The sequence below is a fragment of the Megalops cyprinoides genome, chromosome 20 (genome assembly GCF_013368585.1).
Source record: "Megalops cyprinoides isolate fMegCyp1 chromosome 20, fMegCyp1.pri, whole genome shotgun sequence".
NCBI classification, from domain to species: domain Eukaryota; kingdom Metazoa; phylum Chordata; class Actinopteri; order Elopiformes; family Megalopidae; genus Megalops; species Megalops cyprinoides.
In genome coordinates, this window is record NC_050602.1 from 13,845,576 (window position 1) to 13,867,314 (window position 21,739).

Below are 21,739 nucleotides of genomic sequence, written 5' to 3' on the forward strand. Positions count from 1 at the left end.
TCTGTTGTGGCCCTATATACAGATTCTGTGCCAAAGAAATCACCTGTGTAACTCATGTAGTTGTTGTAGGGAGTTCCATGGAACAAGGTGGGGCCACAGGTGTCATTGATGGGGTCAGGATCACGGCAAGCCTTGGACTTAGGGGTTGGTGCCGTGTCGGCGCAAAAGTCGCCCGTCTCCATGGAGGGGGTGGTCTCCCTGCACGGGTCGTCGCACGATTCGCGCTCGCTGACCCCCTTGAAAACGTGGTACAGACCCAGAATGTGGCCCATTTCGTGGATCATGGTGTTGTTGTGCCCAACGGTGCCAAAGTAAGAGGGGTTCAGTACCATTCCACCTGAAAATCAAACACATGCACTGCATGTACCAGGAAAATACCGCATCTGGTTTTCATTTTACCTTAGCTATGTACAGTCCTACTTGTCATAATTTGAAAGGTGAGTCAAATCACAGATTCCAGAAATAAACAAGCATGGAAGAACACTGCAAAAGCTGCAAAAAAATTCCTTTAACATTACCAAAAAGTCTAGCGCGAATTAAGGAAGAAAATTAAATGTTGTCTTTTTTCTGTTATGAACTTTTTTCATTTTACCTATGTGAGGATTTACAGTCTATAATATTAATGCAGTTATTGATTGGCCCCAAAAGGAGACTATGCAACTTATACACCACTTTGCATTATACAATTTTGTGGTTATTCAGAAGGGAAGGGTAAAGTTTCCATTGTTTAAACAAATTGTAATTTGTAGGAATATGCTGAAAGAGATGCCTCATACACCATCTTTGAACATATTTGTACAAATTAGGATATGTTCTCCAAAAGGTAACATTAAACTCTCATTTTTCTGTGATCAACATTTTTTATTAGGGCAAAGACATATACATATAACACACACATATAACACATACAAACCACCAGTAAGGCAATGAGTACACAATTCATGAGAGATGAGAGAGAGGGAAAAAGACATTAAACTCCCATAACACTGAGAGACAAAAGCACAAACTGACAGGTTCCTCCAAATGATTTTTTTCATCTGCGTTATTATGGTACTTGAGGGATGGAGCTGTCTACACCAGTAATAGGGTCTGCTCAATTTATAAAATATGTTTCACCAAGTGAAAATTTTACTGAAACACGTAACATAGCAATAAGCCAACCAGAGCCGCAACCTGCATGCCTCTCATGAATCCAGCCCAGTACTCCACATTGCTAATAAACATCTCTGTGTACCTAAATAATTAATACGATTGACAAATCATCTTAAGAACAGAAGATGAAGATTTCAGTAGACGTGGACGTGGTTACCAGCAGTCACAAAGCTAGCCGGCTGAATGGTAAGCCCAGGAACTGCATGGTAAAGTAGATTAAGGCCTGAGCTGCATTAATAAAGCATTAAGGTGCTGGTAAGTGCATTGCAGTCCTATGCATCGACAGCATCAAGAATGTTTTTGTTTACTAGGCCCAGCTGAATTTTTGGAATAACTCTAACTGATTCCACTGCCCATGGTGCCCTGTTACGAAGGTAACGTTCACGAATGAACACAGGTCCCGCAAAGGAGACATTAAGCCGACTCAGTCTCCCCAGCCAAAGCTTCTCCGCGCCCTCATGAGGCACGGCTTGAACTCCGCTGCCCTTACTCCACATCCTTGCTTTTCTCTTCCATGAAAAAAGGATTCCGCACCAGACAGCTATTTGTCTGGATCATGCCAATCCTGTCTATGACGCTCTGAGATCATTTGCCGCAAAGCCCCTTGTTTGGATTATTAAAGGATCCTTGCTATGATATGGTCTGGCCCCTCCAAAGAGACTCATCCTGCTTCAAATGAACCGCAATCCAGGAAAATTGCCACCTCCAGTCCATAGCTGATTGCGCATTGTCAAGGATAGTGATCCGACTGGAAATCAAACCAAGTATCCACTGCCCAAAATGTTTTTTAAAGTGATAGGGTCTGTCACACGCACAGATGAATAGCACTGCATTGGATTCACTCTGACTGAGGGGACCCTCAGAAGGCGTCTAAGAAACTTAGACGGTCGAAATTCACATGACTGTTCATACTAAAAGATGGGCCAGATAAATGCCTTTCTCTCCACATGAAAACAAAATGGAGGGACTCAAATCTTGGCTGAGGAGACCCTTCAATAACCTGTTTGTAACACTTAGGGTTTTACTATAATGTGAACAATGTGTAGATTCCCACGATATGAAGTCTCAGACTTCATTACACGAGAGGGAAGTGATTTGGTTTTAGATTTACATAGTTCTTTCAATATTATGTCTTTTCTACCATCCCTCTGCGATAACTTAAAAGAGAACCATCCCCCAAATCACAGTTTCATCTCTCTCCTCTCAGATGCATATGCTTCTGGAGTCCTTATAAAAACATTTCAGCTTTTAATAAAATCCCACAGAACTCATTACTTCACAAAAGTGGAAGTTGATTTAGCTGCTAAAATACACTTATAAAAACTTTCAGAATACTGCACAATTCCTATTAGGAAAATGTTAATATTTCTCTTTTTGTTTTACTTCATAAAAATATTCAGTAAAATGCACAGCCAGAAACAACAGCACTGCATGGAGTATTTCTCTTCTGTCGTAATATTAGAGACACATTGAGATACAGAATATTATTAATGACCTACTAAATTGCTCTGGAGGTGGTGGCACAGCATCCGCTCAATTGTATTTAGTACTCTCAGTGCTGCGGAGGAAACTTTTCTTAGATGACTTGAAATTTTGTTCATACTTTACTAACATTTATTTAAAAAAGAAAAAAAAAGGCTTGGAAAATGTGAAATGTATTTTCTTATCAAACAGACAAAAGCTGAGCAAGTTTGACTTCCTAGACATTCCACTGAAATGAGCGCTAAGCCAAAAACACAACCAGACATGGCTAATCAGGGGACGGAATATAAAAAGCAGTGCAAAAAGGCTTTCCCAAATTACTCCCTTCCCTGACACTCACATTTGCCCTCTCACACAAACACCAGAACAGTCCCAGCTATACTTAGCCTGTTGGATTATAGAATGTTGGCATTTAGTTTTATAACCGCCTAATGTAATAAAAAGCTTAAACGATGTGACTTTTATAACCACTTAAAATCTAGGCAACCATTCAGCTGTTTAAAACTCAGCAGGTACAAAACGACATTGGTGCAATCCCCACAGATAATCTGCATAATTTCTTTGAAGTCATTAATGGAATGTGGAAGCAGTTCTGATTTCTTGTTGTTAACTTTAAAAGGTTTAACTGCAACAAAACCTCCTATTTGGGCTTAATTGTAAACACCACTCAATCTGAAAAGACACCCGCTAAGTTCTTTGAAGACAGCTTCACTTGAACTGCTGTTTTCAGCGTCAACAACAGATATAGGTCACTGGAACAAAGCAAACTGTTGAGTGAATTCCCATAATCCTTTGCACTGTGGACTGCATCAGTAACTTCACAAAGGTATCCCAATTCCTTGAGCATCGTTGCTTGTTACAACGTTGCCGTTACATATTCTTCCAAGATTTTTTTTAACTTCAAATTAAGACGTTGAAGTGCAATTAAACTAGACGAAAGTGTGTCAAAATCTATGGAGACCATAAACAGGCATGACTGCTTCAAGTAAGCCTCTTGGATGAACCATAAAACTGAATAAGCAAATGTCAAGTAAACCTCAATATGAACGTGGATTGACAAAATTCTATCAATGGTGTTAAGTGTGTTGCAAAGCCTTGTTACTTAACCCCTCTATGCATGCATTGAGTCATCTTATGCAAGCAATCATCCCTAAGACTGAAACAATTAACAGTGGCCGCTCGCATTTACTCATTAATTTTCAAAGATGAGGGATGAGGGCTAAGGAGAAGGCTGGCAGTTAAGCAAGTGCTTAAATGTTCTGCAGTCATTACAACCATACAAGAAGAGAAATCGGTTTTAAAATTGCACCTACCGCTGACAACCCAGGATCTTGACAATAGTTCAGCACCCCATGCCGCTGCAAAACTGTTAACAGCCACTCTGTAAGGCATTGTTTCTTCAAATGTAACATTGCTTTGTTTGTATCGCAGTACTCTCTGGCTGTTCTTATTACAATAACTGAATTATTAAAGCAATTGAGAAATATGTGATTTAAAGCTGCTCTTGTACTTTGTAGTAATTTTTTATTTTATCCACTAATCTGTGTCCTCTAGTCTGTTCAAAGGCCTCACTGAACATATCAGACACTCTTCCCAGCTTTTAACAATTACATATTTTTAAAGACTCTATGTACCCAATAACCAGTGTTGTTTGCATTGGTGTTCTGAACTTAATTATTGCATTTTAAGAGTTTTTTCTCACATTATATAAGTATCATTCTTGTTTTATGTATATGCTTTTGTATGAACACTATCTATGGCAATTTCACTCTTATTTACTTTATATTCTGGTCTACTCCATCTGGTTCCATTATTTCGTAGTGAGCAAAGGCCACTGAATGGCTACGCCTGTCAACAGCTGAGCCCGACAAAAGGTGACCACAGGCTACAAACCGTTGACATGACAGCCTTCCTCAACTCAGCTGTTGGACAGCAAATTCCAAAAAAGAACCAATGAAATATGAGAAGGCCAAGCACCATACTTATTTACTTACTTATTTTTATTGGTATTCCTTTCTTGTTGCGGAAGGCACCTTTATCTACGGCATTAGTCAATACAATAGAAGATTAAAGTATACAATGTCTTTTACAAAGTAGAAGTGCAGCTAAACTACATATCAAAATGACTAATATATTTCAGAATTGCTCTAATAATTCATTTAATAATACCAGACAGTTAATAACACAAGCCAAGCAAATCAGTGTTCGGTTCGCAGAAAACTGCAGCCCCCTCCAGGGGTCCCTCACACATTCATAAAAGAGCTGGACGTTGGAGAGACCTTCACTTTAATGAGCACTCAACCTGGAACAGTGAGATCAATAAAATAGGCTGGCAAAACAGCATATGGCAACAGGGCTATTCCCTTCTTTTGGTTTTGGTTTGTTTTGTTGTGTTTTGTTTTTTTTTTTTTCTTTTTTGCTGTTCTTACAGTGGAAGATCCTAATGATCAGGGGGCAATTTGCCGGGAAATCTATGCGTGCCGTAAGTGTTTTCCTTTCTACCCAAGACCGCAGCTCATTAATGTCATAGGGGCTGATAACAAGAGGGAGGAACACGGAGAGTGAAGGAGAATTCTGGAGTGAGCCACAACACCAGAGGTAAACAGATATTTGCAAGAGCTTACACTAAACTGCAAACACAGAAAATAATCCAATACCATTCCTGACAGCCAGCAGCATGCAAACCTCTTACTGTGCTGAGTGTTGGCACTTTTCTCCCGGGTTTGCCTCGAGGCAGACAGGGAAGGCCTCTGGCATGCAGTACAACATGGGTTATCTTCTGGGAAAGACTCTTATCTCCTCTGCTGAGGGGGAAGTTAAAGGGTCCAACTCTGTGTGGTCCCGTGCCAGAGCCAAGGACTAGAGGCCTGGGGTTCCCTCATGGTGGCTGCACCTGCCAGGTTGAATTTGGGAATTTGTTGGGAACTCAAGATCACCTTAAAGAATGCTCCAGAGCCCCCATTCCATTCTGACAGGGAGATTCTCGCTACACTCACGAGGGGCACGTATGTGACCCATCTCTTCCTCTGAGCATCACGGTGCTGGCTGGCATGACAGAGCTGAGGCAACGAGTTGTCCCTTTTTCCCCACATAGATGTGTGTCTGGAATCGAACACAATGTCTGATCTCCCGGCAACGTGAAGTTGGGACCTATTTATTATGTCAATGGGTATCAACAATTTCCCCCAAAATGTGTGGCAGGCACCACTTACGAAGTCAAGCAGATTCCACTGGAAGCATACTTGGATGGCACGCTTGCACTTGCTACTCACCCCCTTGGCTACCTTAGCTCTAAACTGATTCCAAGCCACAGTCAGAACCCTGTTAAGTGCTATTTATACCCACACAAGCTTAGTGCCCCTGGCGCAGGTAGGGTACTTTCCATATTTTCACACTTCCAGTCTGGTTAAGAGGCTGAAAAAGATAACAGCAACTCTGGCCTTGGTATGCTTGACGAGCAGCAGTGCCACTTGCTGACTGACTTGCCACCCCAGTGCCATGACTCATGGGGCTGAGTCTTTAGCCTGATATGTTACTCAAGTTTCAGCCACATTCTTAGATGACCCATGAGTACTGTCCTGTCAGTCAATGGAATTGATTCATTTTGCTGCTTGATGGATTTCTGGCTCTTTTGTGACTTAGTCTGGAGTTCCTGTTAAAGAATTTTTATTTCTGTCATTATTTCCATCTGAACCATTCTATCAACATGCTCTTTTCTGCTATCCTACTCTGGGCTCAACTGCTACATGAGTGCACACAGGCTCCCAAATACAATGGGCTACAACTGCTGGGTTAGCCCCTCTCTAAAACCAGGGCCTTGAACTGCATGATGAACACCAGTTAGCAAGTTTATGAATGGGTGCCCCTGCCTTGGAGCCTTCATGACTAACAGTACCACAATGCATAGGTTATTCTTTGTGCTGTCACTGGCTTCACAGGCTGAATGCTGCCACTAACACTTCCTGAAGGGAATCATTGCTAGGTGCATTTCACATGGGACCTGCTGGAAGAGTCGACACCTGTCTGGCACCTGTCATCTGAGCCTGCTTTTGAGAACTGTTGAACCTGCTTTTGGGAATTGTTGTGCTGCCTGCAAGCTATGTTCATGTTCGTGTCCTCCTTAGGTACATATACCGTCTGCCTTGAGGGCTTCCTCTGCTTTGTGCCCTGTAACAATACAGCATCTAGCCAATGGGAACTGACATCTGAAAGCCAAATTAGCGGCTCACCCTGTTTTCACAGTTCAATGATTGGTTCCCTGATGGGGATCAACAAGTCAGTGTTCAGCTGTGCTCGGGTTCAGCAATGCCACCCTGGAGAGATCATCCTGGGAGATGTGCTGGGCAGCACCAGAAACCGTGATCAGTGTCTGTTCTTTGACTGCATTTAATTAGGAGAGCTATATAAAGCTTGTTAGTCTCTCCTCCTGGGGGCATGACCAGATGTTGCCCATGTTACAGGCTCTGAAACTCACCGTCCCTCTGGGTTTACCACTGCTATTAGCTAACCGCTACAATTTCCTGAGGGCTCATGTCCAGCGATTTCTGCATCAGTTGCCACACAGCCTGCTGCCTGGCCTCAAATCGCTGTATTCTCATTCTCTCATTCTGAGATATGGAGAGCAGCACGTTGTGCTAACCTAGCAGTGCAATTGGTTAGTAGGGTGTCACACAAAGTGGGAACTTCATCATTTTAAATATCTGTGCATGATAATCATGATAACTGCATGGAAATTTCAACATGAGGAGAGCAGCACTGTTTGCAGGACCATCAATAACATTAATACATCTGAATTAAACATACACATACAAATTAATCTGGTGATTGTTTGTATGTAACAGTAGGAGGGTGTGGGAGCATGGTAATGCTGTCTGCTAAAGTTAACCAGTGGGGTCTTAAAATAATGGGTGTAGCCAGAAAGGATGTAGAATTGGCTTCCATGTTAATGTGATTATGGCAATGCAAATGGTAAGTCTAACTAAGCAAGTAAGGGTGTGGCCAGGTAAATGTATGGGTTTGTACCCTAGGGGACACAAATTTGTCTTACCCTGGTGACTGAGGGCCTCCTTTGCCCAAGGCCAAGTAGCAGCCCCTGCTAGCTCTTCACGGACAGAATTGTTAGCAAAGAACACGTTAAGTGTGTCTGCACTGCTGAGCTGTAGGAGATCCTTCACTTCCTTCACACTCATATAGGCCCTGAAGGGGAGAAAGAGACAGTATTACCACTGAATACACTGCAGTTGAGAAAGAGACAGTGTTGTCACTTACCTTAGAGAAGACACACCGGTATCACTGAACACCATGTAGTGGAGAAAGACACAGTGTTATTATTGAGAACCATGACGCGGAGAGAGACAGCATTATCATTTAATGAATAATGAATAAATACACTTTTAAAACTAACTCTTGTTTGCAAATGATTTTTGATAATCATTTTTAAAAAATCTGTCTCAAAATGTATGACAGAGAGCCAAGTACCACTTTAAGTTACCAGATTTTATCGCATTCCTGACAATATACAGTAAGAAAGGCGGTAAGGTTTCCCAAAATGCTCAGTCAAAGGACACATTGGCTTAATAGATGAGTCTCGGCTTGAAAGTTTTCTGGAACCCTAGGAACACATGACTCATCTACATTTACATATATATCATGCAATATAGACATAATAGATGTTTAAGTGACATGATTTTATGGGCATTCATATTTAATTTATTTTTAAAATGTCATTAAATCCCATAATATTACTACATTTGGCCATTGTACTCTTCAGTACTCTACACCATTCATCAAAAAATTATTCAATAAGATGAATTTTTCAATAAATACCCTGTTTCTGTTCAAATAAAACCTTATCCTGATAGCTGCATTTTTTTTTTGAGGGGGGGGGGATCATATGATATAGCCTTAAAATAGATGCTTGACACTGTTCCCTGTTTACTTTATACATTTCGACCACATAACATCTGCAAACAAAATGGGATCATCTCAGGGCTTAAGGAAGGAGGGGGCATCTTTGTGTGGATGATGTCAACGCTTCCCCCCTCCCTTTTTTCTTGTTGTTTAAAAAGAATAACATCAATGTTGCCTTTGGCCTGGTTTCGCCGCTCCTGGGGAACGGGCTGAGATGGTCAGATGGAAGACGATTTTAGTGCTGACGGCTGTCAGCCAAAGAGGTTTTGACAGGGAGGTGCGCAAGGGGAGATGCCGAGTGTAGTGTGTCTTGTTAGCAAGGAGCATTACACAGAGGGGGGACGGCATGGAGGGCAGCAGAATACAAAAAAAAAAAACATTTTAGGGGTTTTTAAATTAGTGAAGTGTTATTTGGCCATCAGCACTTCTGCTCTTGATCAAGCTGACAGTTTTGTTTCCCAATCCTCAGTGGTACAGCAGCTGGGTACTAGTCCTGAGGGTTGCATGTTTCCTGTAGACTTCCTGTACCCTGACTTCCTCAAGCGCCATGCAAGCTTTGTCAGTGGAATTTGTGTATGGATCATTTCAGATGTAGCACAGCAGGAAAGACTGGGGTCTTGGCTGTTATAATATTCTTAGAAGCATCAATATTAATATTAATAATAATGCAATATAAGCATTTGAGTTATATTCACGTAACATTTTGGTGTCCCATACAATAAAAAGAATTTACCACAGTAAATAAATAAATAAGATGTGTGATGGTTGACTGGTCACAGTTCGGCAGATTACTGGTTTCACTAAATTAAACAGTTAAAAAATATTTAAAAAAAAAAAAACAATAAAAAGGACCCAAGAAAAAAGACTCATTTTTTCTTACAATAGTACAAACCATTTTAAAATGAAAGCAACATCTTACATGTTTCCTGGACCTAGAAATACCTTATAACAGTACAGTTTATGTACAGTAACAGTATACAGTTATGTCCTGTTAAATGCCTATACACTAAAGTGAATGTAAATAAGAATACTCATTTCTTTGCATTTTATCTTAATTTCTCTACATACACAGATACACAGACACACACACAGACACACACACACACACACAGGTGGCTGACTTAAACCACATGTTATTAAATTCTAAATATATTACAAAATGTTTGTTCAGTGTGACACTTTACGCACAACTTACCAGGATGAAAGCTTATGTGGAGTGATAACCTTGATAAGATCTGATGAAGCCTTCTAAGGTGAAGTACACAGTTGCTATTTTCATATAGTTTCACAGGCGTGTGTTACATTTGCCATCCTGAACTTCCAAGGATGGTGACAGAAGTAATCATGAGATTTTCTGAACCTTTTTTTTTCACCTTTACAATTCGCTACTTTATGCTAACAGTAAGTTTTTTTTTATGTTTTCTTTCTGTCACAGAGTTGTTGAGTGAAATGTTAAATAAAACACGACTGAATGATAAAATAAATACATATTGTCCGAAACCCATACACATGAGTTTGATGAAGAGGATCATTCAAAAGTTGGGACCGCACAGCTTGTGACCCGATCCCATCAAAATTTCTGAGAGACGTGGAGCTGTCATTTTTTGGAACCACATGAAAAGACTTGCGTGCTGCCAGGAATGTTTTCTTACCCTGGCTTTTCAATCGGTGCGTCCCAAGGACTCTCTGTACAGAACGTGGGTGTTTAATGTATATAGTGCATGTTGATGTAACCTGCATCATATCTTTGCCATTCTGAAAGTTACTTTGGCCTTGGCCTTGTTTAAGGCCAGACCATTTTTGTTTTTCACAGAGATTTTTGCTGCTTTTTTTATTAATAATGCAAATCTCAAATCCCACTTTTTCTTGCACCCACTGATATGGCCATTCGAGGCACATGAACTTAGTTACTAATTTCATATGATCACAATGCTCTGTGTTTTGAACTTTGAGAGCCAAATTTAAACTATTGCAACTTTTTGCAATTTCTTGCATGAAAGTAATGAGTGTGGCAGTCCCTGAAATTAGCAATGTACGAAGTGTAAATATTTGAACAGCCCTGCTTCTTAATGTGTCTGTCAAAGTTAGGTTGACATTACAAGCAATAGGATTAAATAACCTCAGAGCAGGTCAGTCCTGCTGTAGGTATAAATTATCAGGAATATAGCAGGACCAACTATACTGGACAATGGCTCACCAATTAATGAAAACTCAACTTTATTCAAACTTCACCCCAAAAACATCCCGCATCCTATCTCATCAATTGTGCCTCAGAAGACATACTCTTAAAGTAGTCTACCCTCTGATGGATGTTTGCAGAATGACATTTCTGTGCAACATTTCTTGATTGTGTATACAGACAAACACTTTCCAGCATTACCATGGCATTTGTTACTGTTTGTTCTGTTTTTCCAAGTATGTGATCATTTTCAACTACTCAAGGGTATCTGAAAACAGGGCTCACAGAGATTTTTGAAGTCTAATTGTTTGATTTGGTAGGGGTACATGAAACCACTCTTCCTCCACTCCCAGCTGTGATAAATTGCCATAGAACAGCTTTGATGTGTGAAGTTAACTTGTTTTGATACTAGGATATGTCACATGTCATTTTTCTCATTTGCTTTGATAGCTGGAACGCCTTTGCACTACCTATCACTGGCCCATTCGTTTGAATTGGTCTGCGCCTTAATGCCCTTAAATAACTTGCCAAAGAGTCTAGCCCATTAGTTAAACCACCTACTGTTTCTTGGATGCGTTCCACCTACGAATTGACCGCGTCTATCTTGATTTTTATTAAACAAGCAAACGGTGAGCCAATCTGCTTCAGTTCTCCGTTTCCATAAATCTCTCAGTCAAGTCCAAAAGCTGTATTATGGTTTGAATGAATAACATTAAGACATGTATACACATTTACATGTATACACATACGTATACATTAACTGTATACACTAAGGGTATATAAGTAATACAATCCTCCAGCAAACTGTGCAGTGATAAAGGAATGTGATTCAGGTGACATCAGTCATGCGTGGCTGTGTGACCCCGGGACAGCTGTGACTTGGGCAGCTACCTCCCAAAAACACACCCAGTCAGTCATGGTGGCACCTCCACGCCGTGTGGAAGAAAAGGGGTAGACAGTGGCTGCGCCAGATAAATAAAAGCCGAGGAGCTGCCTTTTTTTAGCTCGCAGTGGGAGAAGAACTGGTTGGTTTTGAGTAGCAGTTTGCCAGTCTCCCCCGCTCGCCGATGCCTGCCTGCAGGGTGCCTCAGACCTACATTCTTTTCCAAACTGCAGCATGTGGGGGGAAAACGCAAGCGAAAACAATGTCTTTGGGTGTCGCTTCCCGCCAACCCTTCACGCTACATGAGAAAATCATTGGCCAGTGAGAGCGGTGCTTTTTTTTTTTCTGCCAGCCGTTCCAACAGCACCACTCTCCCCATTCCACAGGTACACCCCTGCCTGGCCCTCTGCACGAGTTCAACAATTTGCACTGAGTGTTTAAAATAACGAGGAAACCTAGGTAATTAAGCAATTCCACAAAGTTGTTTTCTTTTGAGAGATAACAAGCCACAGACTGTAAGAGTCTCATGTAATCTTGTTTTTACTAGCTTAAGGTTTCAAATGAGGTGCTGGCTGCCAAGACAAATAACGCAGACCTAGCCCCCCCCCAACACACACACACACAAACTCAAGAAAACAGCATTTCTGAATAAATAATTTTCAGCCTGAACGTCTTGAATAAATAAACTTTTCCTCTTTGCAAGCATTCCCTGGATGTAAGTGGTAAACTAATAACTGAAGCTAGTTTTTCAAGTTGGATACCTCCTTTATGTCTATTAAGGGCTACTTCTATGTAAAAGAACCGCTTCAGCTCTGGATTTCAGAAGGTATTGGTATTTAGTATTCGGCTGTCAATGCATCCATCATCGATCTGTGGTGGTCTGTGAATAAAGTCTAAGTCACTGAGTCACTTCAGGATGTATTTTCTTTCCATACAGTATATCTTATGGTTTCCATGTGCATACTACTCTGCTGATTTCATATAACTCTCACGTTCACGGATGGTGCCAATAGTTTTACCTATTTTGGACAGATACAGTGTCCTCAGCCAATATACATTGATGTATTATGTCTGCAGTTTATTTACAAACTGACTTAGGCTATATTTTCAGCATCCGAAAGTTGTATACAAGTTTGCAAGATGTCCAAGTCTATTGTTGCTTTGACCATGTGATAAGACTTTTTTCATACGCTGTGACATAATACAAAACAAATAATGTTATACATATGTAAAATATTCATTTTGAGCCTCATGAGTAAATCTTATTGGTTTTACTCCTCAAATTGTCACATTCGTCAGATTTTAAGATTATCAAAGAAAAAAACGCTGCAGTGAATGGCTGATTAAATCTAAGATCCAAAACTGGAAAAGATTATTCATAAATCCTGCATATAAAACAATCAGTAACATAATGTGATTGCAACACTTGGGTTCAAAGTAAATTTAGTATCAGAAAAGTCACAGGCTTAAAAACTTGACCACTGGGGTAAAAACAATTAACATTCACGGGAATAAATTCTCCATGAAAGGTAAAAAAAACATCCTTCATGTAATTTGTCTCAATGTTCCCCAATAGTTTTGACCAGAATACGATAATCTATTTTAGATATGAATTTATCAAATCTGTAATTTTGTTTTATGACCCCTCCAATTTGGAATGCACAGCTGCAATTTTCATCTCACTGCTGGAGATAAAGGAAAAGAAATGTCCAAAGTTATTGGAACAAGAACACTGGAGGCAAGTGTGAATTTGCCAATCCCTCTGTCTGGTCATATTACTCTTTCTCTATTGGAATGTGACCAGTGGAGATTTTTTTGTCTTTTTTTTGCGGAACCACCATGTATGTCTTCCAGGCATTGCTATCAGAGGCCCCTTCTGCCACTTGAAGGGGCCCTCGATAGCAAAAGAGGAATCACAATCACACACCTTTTCCTTACTGGCATGGGAAGAAAAACCTTAACGGCTAAAAAGTCCTTGATTTTTTGTGGTTGTTGTTTTTTTTTTTTCTCTCTCCCTGAATCGCACTGCTGCCAAAATTGGATCTTTTTGTATCTGGAAATTCCCCATGCGCTGGTTCTTTCTGCTTGAACAACAAATTTGAGCAGTGACAGCAGCTGGCAAGGGGTCGTGTTCGGCTGCCCAGCTGCGGATACCTGGACAAGAAGTCAAACAGGAAAAATACTGGAATCCCGGGCCCCAAGACTGAAGCGCATCGTACAAATGCCATCAAAATGTCATCCCTGCATTAATTCTCCTCAGCTCCTGGGCTTTGAGAGTTGTGCTTGGCTCTTCTTCCAAGATGGCTGGGAAAGGCCCCTTTGGGAACAATCCCTCCAGAGATTCAGCTATCGGCTAATCTATGTTTATAGGGCACTGGCGCCCTGACCCTTTAGCACTTCTGCTGTCTGGGGCTGCTGATAAGATGCTGATAATCACAGACTGTCATGTTAGGCCGCTGAGGTAAAACTGTAAATGTGAGCAAACTTAACTAAGAGTATCTTAAGGAACCAGCCACTCCACGAAAGCACAAAATACTTGGTCTTAGCAAAAATGTCACTTGACACACATCACCCGACTCCCCCTCCCCGACCCCCCATGCCCCTTGGCTCCAGAGCTTCTGTTGTACTCTTCAAAGGATTAATACAAGGCAGCAAAGGATTAATACAAGGCAGCCCGGAGCAAAACAACGGGCCATGCCGCCAAGTGTTTTTCGGACTCCTGTCCAAATGTATCATTGGGGCCCAATTCATCTCTGCGGGAATTCTTTCAGAACAGATAGGGAACTTGCAGGGCTTGCTTACTAAATAAAAGCTCTCCCTGCCACTCGCCACACAATGGCAACAGCTGGCTGGAGAACAACTAGCTACTGTGGCAGACTGGGCCAACCCATGGTATACCCTGCATTTGTATGCAGTTGGGCATAAATACAATAGTAGGCTGCTTAGAATATATATGTATATATCTGTATATATATACATATATATATATATATATATATATATATATATATATATATATATATATATATATGTATGTGTGTGTATATGTATATATGTTCACATGCACATATAAACTGTTCTCCCTTTTTTCGCTGATCTTTATGAATCGCCAATGCATTTCAGCTCGTCAACACTACGATGCAACCACTGAACCCACCTAGACGTGAAGGGCAAGGCGCATGCATTCCTCTAACATATGCATGCCTGTCGGGACTATTTGTCATACTGCACATCCCATAGTTCACCAGGAGGCACACACCATCCGAGGATATGTGCTTCGCTATTGCGTAACTCACAGACACCCGTGTCAGTCCCAGAATGCCGAGAGCAGAGCTACAGAGCAATACTGGCTAAGGGGACACCGGCCAACCTACCTATCCCTACCCCCAGCTCAATGAAGACAATCTGTTCCATTAATGTGGGCTCCTGGTCATTGTCAGCAAATGTCATGACTAGCTTTGAAGCTGGACTGCAGGGCTAACTCTATATGTGAAACAGCTGTTTTGCGATCTGACCCACTCTGCAACTAAATCTACTGTTCTGGTTAAACGAGCCTGAGCAAAAAAAAAAAAAAAAAATCAGTTGATTCTCTCAGAGTAAATAAACCTCTGGGGTAATAAGCTGTGTTTCACACTATGATACTATCTGAACGTTAACAAGAGGCCATCTGAAGTAGTTGATCCCTATAAACAATAAAACTGTCCTGTTACATAACATGATCCAGTATAAATAGCTCCTAACAGCAAAACCAAGTAACCAAAATATACTGAGGCAAAAAAGTATAAAACTGTGTAGTACCACATTCCACCTGCATGCGTGTTTCAGAATATGCTGTGCAAATGAGGTTAAAAACTACGCAGAATTAACTTGTGCTGTCATCCATCTGTGTCTGTCTATTGTGTGATTAAACAGTCCCCAGGTCCTGATTCAGAAAACCCTTAAGGTGTAATCGGAAGAGCTAATGTGTGATTTTATTATTTTTAAGCGTGACTTATTGTAGAACTAATCCATGAGGAACTGCACCATACACCTGACAAATGTTCCAAAATTACTCAATAGCTTATCTAAAGTTTCGTCTTTTATTCTTTATCACATCTGTGAAATCCATCAAGTCAAAAAAAAATCTTTTTTAAAAGAGAAAGTCAGAGTATTTTTACCTACGTGAGGGTCATTATAAGAAAAGAAAGCAAAAAATGGCAAGGCATCAAACATTTTCTTAAACACCCAAATCAGCCTGTCTCTCCAGATGAATGGAACGGAGACTTCTGTTTTTGTTGTTTAAAGGACGTTAAGTGTGTACTTTGGCTTCCTCCATCTGTCCCAGTTCCACTAGCTTCCAGAGTTTCACTTTGTGTGCCTTCTGTGTTGTGCAGTACATGGTGCCCTCAGGAAGATGAATGAAATAACACTTGTGTCTCCCTTAGTTTCCCAGAGACGCTCAAGCCATTATTCCTACAATGTTACTGACACTTTATCAACAAACAAAATGCATGAAGTTTCTTGAACTACTAACAACCCTTGCCAAAAATGTTAATCTACATCGGTGTAAATGGTGAAGGCTCCAGTGAGTTTTATTGATAATTTAAAAAACTGGTTATTCATCCTGTTATTGCTATTGCAGCACGTGAAATACATAGGACACAGCATATTGTATACTGTGTGAATATGCCCCTTGATGTTTAAATTGCCTGAAATACAAATTCTATCTAACTGCAGCTGATAAGACTGGGGTCAGAAGATGAGGAATGAATAGAACCTTAATTGGCTTTTCACAGTTTATTAATCATTTAGCCTGTATTAACAGATTACTTGCAAACACAGAACTTTTAACAAAAGTAATGATGGTGTTTTGGCTCTGCCACCAGACAATGACCAGTTAGTTATTAAAAGTTATTAAAAGTTTAATATAAAACATTACTGTGAATGTTTAATCACTAAGCCAAGCGCAAAAGAATCATCTCACCTGTCCAGAGACTCAGGGTCAAAGCAGGTCTTCATGACGTCCGTGACCTCTGGGTCACAGCAGTCGCCATCATCGAAGTCGTAGCGTATGCTGTTGCACTCCGGATTGCAGACCCCATCCCGCCTCTTCCAGTTGTAGCAGGGCCCGAGGTGCAGGCAGTCGCCACCGTCGTGGCCGGTGAGGGGATGGTCGCACTCAGGGTCGCAGTGCCGGTTCCCGATCTTGCCCGTCTGGCAGTTGCTGAGGATGAAGCGCTGGCGGAGCGAGGAGTTGCGCACGGTGTGCACACTCAGCTCCCAGCTGATGTTGTACGGCCGGAAGGCCTCGCTGAGGGCCTGGTGCTGGAGATGGACCTGCCCCGTGGTGACGGTGGGGTTGCTCCCGTCGTCGTTGCAGATGTTGACCACCCGGTAGCGGATCCGCTTGCCCGTCCGCAGCTGCCAGTGGTCGTTGTAGCTGAGGACGACGTCCGTGTTGTCGCACACCGTCAGCCCGCAGGGCGGGGGCAGGAAGGGCGACACCAGGGCCTGGCTTGGAATGGGGACGGCTTCCAAGGTGGGGTGGCCGCTGTCCTTGTAGGGCACCCACTGTTGTTCCACACCGGAGAAGTCCCCCCTGAGGGCCAGGATGGGCTCCTCATTGGCTGGTTGGGAGTACCTCTTGGAGACTCCCTCTTGGGTCCGTGCCTTCCCCCACAGGAATATACCGCCTATCTGCCCCCTGAAGTTGTGCCTGTGCTCTGATTGGTCCCCTCCAAGGAGCAGAACACGGCAGGTGCTCATGAAAGCACTGTAGAGGTCGCCTGACTGCCCGCCACTCTCACCAACCTTCGCTCCGTCCACATACAGGGTCATCTTGTGGCCGCTGTAGCTGACCACTAAGTGCGTCCAAACATTGGGCTGGTAGCGCTGGTGCCCGACAATGGTGGTGGCTTTGAGAGCGCGGTCAGTGCGTAGCGAGAAGAAATAGCGGGCGTCCTTTTTTCCGATGGGATCAACCGTCCGGATCCCCACAGACCACCCTTTCTCACTCATGGAGTGAGAGCAGTTGTCAAAAACACCTGCAAGGGCAGACGAAACACAGCATGAAAGGCTACGGAGACCAGAAATCAGATGAATTTCAAACTTTACTCAGTAAGAGCCAATGTCTCGTTTGTAACATAATTAGCAATGCCATTGAAGTACCACCTTTCCAAGTGTGAAAGGGCTGTGCTGTGACTGAGCCGAGATCAAAATCTCCATTTCTGACTCATTTTCCTATCGTGTTACCTTTGGAACCCAGGAATATTTCACATAATTAAGATGTTGCATTGAAGCAATTGCACTGTTGACCCTTCTTGCCTCTTTCTTTGTTTAACAGTTTAACTGGATTTATTTCATTTCTATACTGTCACTTATATGATTGAAATATTTATATCTGCTAAGGGATTTGGGGCTTGGCTCATGCTAGAGAAAAGATAGGGGAGAAAAGTGCAGCTTCGGAGAGCCTGGGCACAAGGTGATATTTAGCTGGGAGCCTGGAGAAACCATTAACTTTCTCTCCAGGTGGACAAGGCAAAATGATGTCATGCTTGTTATTTTGGAACCCTCTCTTTTTTGAGGCTAATCTTGGAGGGAAATTTAGAGAGCGCTGTCTTTTCTCTGTTTCTGACAACTCTGCTTTCCTCAGTCAAAACTTCCATCTTTGATCCACGCTGCCTCTTGACACCATTCAGACACTTGGAGAGCGGTCTGCTTTAATGCCTTGCGTATGCCTGCTCTGCATGAAGCCAGAGCTTGAAATACGTTGAACTGGCAGGTGAAACAGACTGAATTTAAGGCGTATTTTGGGGGAACCTGCAAGTCTGCCGGAGGGGCACAGCACTCACACAACAAAGACTGACAAAGATTGTGCTCTCATTTCACCTTTTGATTCTGTTAAACCGCTGGACAAAGGTGGTCTTTGAAATCATTCAGTTAACGATCCACAACTTTTCCAATCATCAAAAAATAAACAGCCATCAAACAACTGTATTCAGCTTCAGCCAGCGTTTTAAGGTTGGAGAGAGGTTAAAATTAAAGTAAAAATGTCCACTGTGTAAAATTAGTGATATTGAGTTGGAAAGTGACACTCTCAGATCTCATAAGAAAATAAGAAATACAGGTGTTCAATAGGTGTAACCTAAGAATGTTCTCTGTACAAAAAACTTGATTCCAAACAATTTAGTCAAATTGGAGGAACCCACAACAGCAATTAATGTGCAAGATGTGCCTCCATAGAAGGGTAATGTGCAAATGCTAACACATTTAAAATTAATTTCTATTAATGTAAGGTCTGTGTGGTATTTTCAGTTGTGAACACAGTCAAGCCAGCCAGCAATCTACTTCAAATAATATAAAAATAACTTTATCATAGCTAATACCAAAGCAATTTAGGATTAAGTGTCTTGCTAAAGGACATATCAGCATTGTTCTAGTTGGATTCTGCAACCTCCTGGTTACAAGCCCAGCTCCTTAACGCTGCAGAAATTTTCGACCTGAACATTTATCAGAGAGTAGTCAACATGACAAGATACTCATCGATTGCATCAAAGAACTCAAAAATGGCAAGTCACATGGAATAGATCATGTCTGACCCCTTACGCAACATCATTTCTCCACAGTGACATGTAAAAATGTATTTAAGCCTCTCATTACATGTTTACAACATGTCGTGACAGGAGTTAAAGAACACATTTAGGGTATTGTAATGCTATAATTCCCACTGCATGACCAGCAGTCTTGACACAATGTGACACGATTTTCTGAAATGTAATTTCCCTTTGTCGAGGAGCTGTGCTTGTATTATATAGCAACTTGTATTATATTATACAACTTCTATTATATTATATTGCTTGTATTATATAGCAACAAAAGTATTTTGTAGTTACTATTCAGCTGTTCACATGTAAAGGTTGAATTAACATGAGCCCCCATGAGCAGAAATGGACAGCATACTTGTTAATTAAACTTCCAGCTTTCACACCCATCTGAAGGTACCTGATTAACAGATCAGGTGTAAGATCACTGTCATCATTGCCTATTATGTTTGAAATGGTGGAGGAGCCAAAATCCTTTAATGTGTGGTCTGCTATTGAAATTTAAACTTGGGGATTCTAGGTGCAACATGACCATTTGAACTCACAAGTATTGGAATGTCACGGTCTCTGTCATTGATCTCTATAGTCCTTCATTAAAGGAGCCTCAAATACTCATCTGTTCATTGCTTCTGAAACATTTGCTCAATGCCATTATATGGTGCCTGAAAAGGATGCTGCAAAATGTGAGTATGGATACTGAAACCCAAGAATCAACCATCCTCCAAATTGTTCACTCATCTACCCAAACAAATGAAGTAAGTGAGGGTATTCCCCAAATAAAGGTACCGGTTCTCAGCTGCTTCTCAAAGACTGCCATTACATCTGGCTTCCAGATGTTCTTTGCTGGGACAGCTCAAGGTCAGGGAACACCACACACATCCTCAAAACACACATACACTCACACACATACGCACACTCACACACATACACATACACACACACAATAAACATAACCTCCCAAAACTACTGGATATGTTTTTTTTTAATGGTCATATTCACCATGTTTTCAGCACTATAAACCCTTTTCACGTTAAAAGATTTCATTTACTCACTGCACTTTCATTCGGTCTGACACAAAATGAGCCGAAAATAGAGCAGAGACTGTCAATCTTAGATGTGTAACACTGCAATGATGCCAATTTGCTGGTTCGACAAAAAGCCGGGAGACATGGAGTATGCTCACCTTGGGTGGCAGTATAAAGCCAAGAAACCAGACAAGCCAGAAGAAATGCAGCATTTCACAATGTCTCACCAAATTATATATCACGTTATTGTTGAGATTATTTTCAGAAGCTACAGTTTACTGTACAAGGGTTCATTAATACATTTCTGAAAGAGCCCTGTTGAGGCAGTTGCTTTACTGTGGAAACCAAGGTAGATTATAATTTATAATAATTATAAATAATACAAATTTTATTCAGAGGAAGAAAAACCCCTGAAATGAGGCGTTTCATTTTAAAGGAGTTTCATGTAAAGACATGATAAACCTATTGACAATACAGTAGGGGAAGTGCTTAGCTGTACGAACACATAAATATTTAAAGTAAAATTGGATTAAAACACATGCTAGTAATAAATGCAATATAGCTCAGGAAGAGAAATGTTCTTAATGCAATTCTCTGTGCAATCAAGGTGAACTTCTTTGAAACTGGCAACATTTTAATGTATCTTGCAGTTGTCATGAGACAACAATGGAAAAACGGTAAAACTGATCCTTGAATCTGCAAACCGATGTTTGCACTGGATGAAAACTTTGTAGATGGCCAAAGTGCTGCAGTGTTGTTGCTTTGACACTTTTATGTACTTGAAGACTAAAAATAGCTAGCCAGTTCATAAACCCCTTTCTTATACAGAGACTAGGAAAGGTTGCAATCCTCCCTGGGGTGGGTGTGAGGTAAATGTGAAGCAGGGACACCATGGAGATGAATCCCATGAAAGTACACCAACTGCCAGAGGAGGGGAGGTGGAAATTATGGCTGAGATTCAGTGAGACTAACTGACCTGTCTATCACCTATGTGACTATGTTATTTTAGTTAATGTTCCCATTGTCATTTTTTTTTTTGATAGTGTGTACCACCTTATCCAGCAGATCCATCAGCATCTTCTGTTTGCACTGAAAGTTAAGTCTGCATTTTACATTCATGCTCTTCTTTTACATTCATATTCATCAAAAGGCCCCCGTTTCCTTCCCCTTCAAAATATGCCAGCTAAAATCCCCATACTAAAGAGTGAGAGGGGAATTCAACCAACTTGCCACATAACTTTGGCCCTTATGCTGAACAACTAATTTATTCAAGTATTGCATATTTTCAGTTCTTGCAAATCATCAGGTTTTCACAGGTCAGCAGTAACACTGAGCGAAAATTACATATATTGGATAAATTAAAATTGAATTATGTAAATATATGTGCTGTTCCCCACATACTGTAGCATGTATAGTATTACTATAACAGAACTTTACACCCACACCACTTGTCTTTAATTAAGAAATTAAACATGCTAAATTTGAAATCTTTTGTGTTTTCATGTCCAAGCCTACGGTCTCAAAGAAA

General features: G+C 41.2%; 1 protein-coding gene across 1 annotated transcript in view; it reads right to left on the reverse strand.

The window, feature by feature from the left end:
• pappa2 (pappalysin 2) overlaps nucleotides 1-21,739 on the reverse strand; it is an 81,784-nt gene that overhangs the window by 50,997 nt on the left and 9,048 nt on the right. Inside the window, exons 2-4 of the mRNA XM_036554945.1 lie at nucleotides 16,570-17,629; nucleotides 7,682-7,830; nucleotides 44-337 (exon numbers count right to left, since the gene is read on the reverse strand). Coding sequence (XP_036410838.1) covers nucleotides 44-337; nucleotides 7,682-7,830; nucleotides 16,570-17,629 — 1,503 coding nt within the window. The remainder of the gene's footprint in view (nucleotides 1-43; nucleotides 338-7,681; nucleotides 7,831-16,569; nucleotides 17,630-21,739) is intronic.